This window comes from Arachis ipaensis, chromosome B03 (genome assembly GCF_000816755.2).
Source record: "Arachis ipaensis cultivar K30076 chromosome B03, Araip1.1, whole genome shotgun sequence".
Taxonomy (NCBI): Eukaryota; Viridiplantae; Streptophyta; class Magnoliopsida; order Fabales; family Fabaceae; genus Arachis; species Arachis ipaensis.
In genome coordinates this window covers 118,316,621-118,318,335 of record NC_029787.2, presented here as the reverse complement: position 1 = coordinate 118,318,335, position 1,715 = coordinate 118,316,621, and the positions used below count along the sequence as shown (strand labels likewise).

The following is a 1,715-nucleotide window of genomic DNA, read 5'->3' as shown; positions in this document are numbered from 1 at the left end:
AGTTGATTTTTCAGGTGCTCCTATAACTTTTTGTAGTTTAGTTAGTAGTAACAAAAAATATTACAAGTTTTTAAGTTTTACAATTTAACGTGTATAAATAAAATTAAAATTTATTTCAATCATATACATAAACGTGACCAACAAAGTCCTAATTAAGTATCATTCTCAAGTGAGTGAGTTAATTTCTTACCTTGCCAATGAGTGTTAATGTGGATTTGAGCAATGGTATCCATTTTAGGCACGAAATTTCTGAGAATTTCAGGATTGAGAAAGGTCAAGAGCAACCTTCTAGTCATCTTTGCTTCATCACCGACCTTATTAACCAAAGAAGACCTTAGCAGCTTCTTTATAGAGCTTGGCCACCATACTTGCACATTCTTGTTCTCATTGCTAAACAAGAACTTGTTCCCCGCCGTGCCGCAAAACACTGCCATAGGATCTCCAAGAAACGAAGTCTTGAACACCCTTGAATCATACCTCTCCATTCTCTCTTGTATGAACCTCACCGGGGTTCCCTCACGAGCCGCGCTGATAAACTTGAAGGTTTCTCCAACAATTGGCCATCCTGAGCTTCCTGGAGGAAGATTCTGAATCCCATTCCGAATCTTCCTTCTCATGAAATGAAGATAGAGGAGGAGGAGTGCTAATAGTGCTGGCATGGCTAGAAGCTTGTCCAACTCCATAACCTATAATTGATAGTTCCAAGTTCTAAGAATCAAGAAAAGTTTGGTTCAGGATAGATGAAAGTATGTGGATAGGTGTATATAAAGCGCTTTAATCTTTGATCATGACGTTAATCCTTAATGTAATTATTGATGACAAGATAAGAGATGAATTTGGTATAATAGCTTCACCATTTTTGGCAATGTAAACAACGTTAGAAAGCACTTGGACACGAGGGTTTATATAATATCGGGACAGAAGGCTTTGAAATGGATTACCAAGTGGGAATACGTGCATACATTTACAAAATTGAAGTCAATTATTACGGTATCTCTTGTTTTTGTTTGGTGGGACTTCAGGTTAACATAGCATTTTTGCAGGATGCCATTGGTGCTTTTACTGTGATCATACTCTAAGTAAATTCTCTCAATTTTTTTTAATTATTTTAAAAATTTCTTAAAATTTAATTTTTATGAGAATTTAATTTAATTTCAATATTTAAATTTTAAATAAATATAAAAAAATTATATCATCTAAATTATAGGTTTGCAACCGCCATTACCAATTTATCATGTAGGAACAAATTAATGATATCAAAAACTCGTTACAGATCATTTGGCTGTTAAATGGCCACGTACCTACCTTAGCTTCATTCTTTTAAGTCTGGTGCTTAATACGCCTTGGGGGGATATTTTGTTTTTCTGGTTTCTTTGATAAGTAATGATAACGGAAAAATTTATGGGACAGTAATTTTATCAAATTCTAGTCAGCATGTAATCATTAAAAAAAAGTAAGTGATTAGATGAAATCTTACATTAATTTTACATCATTAAAAGTTTTATTAATAATTATTTAATGATTATAAATTCCAAAAATTACTGTCCCTAACATTTCTCAACGATAACCGAATTTCTTTTAAGTTTGGTGCTGCATACCCCCGGGGGGATATTTTGTTTTTCTGATTTCTTTGATAAGTAATGATAACGGAATTTAAATCTTACCGATATGTATGGAGTCATTTTAAAATCAACGAGTATATTGCTACTAAATTA

The 1,715-nt window shown here is 32.9% G+C and overlaps 1 protein-coding gene across 2 annotated transcripts in view; it reads right to left on the bottom strand.

Moving 5' to 3' along the window:
• LOC107631091 (beta-amyrin 28-oxidase) overlaps positions 1–877 on the bottom strand; it is a 2,568-nt gene extending 1,691 nt beyond the window's left edge. The window contains exon 1 of one of the 2 annotated variants that reach the window (XM_021119404.1): positions 191–877. In XM_021119404.1, the coding sequence (XP_020975063.1) occupies positions 191–683 (493 nt within the window). In that variant the 5' untranslated portion in view covers positions 684–877. The remainder of the gene's footprint in view (positions 1–190) is intronic. The other variant, XM_016334421.2, reaches the window with a different exon arrangement.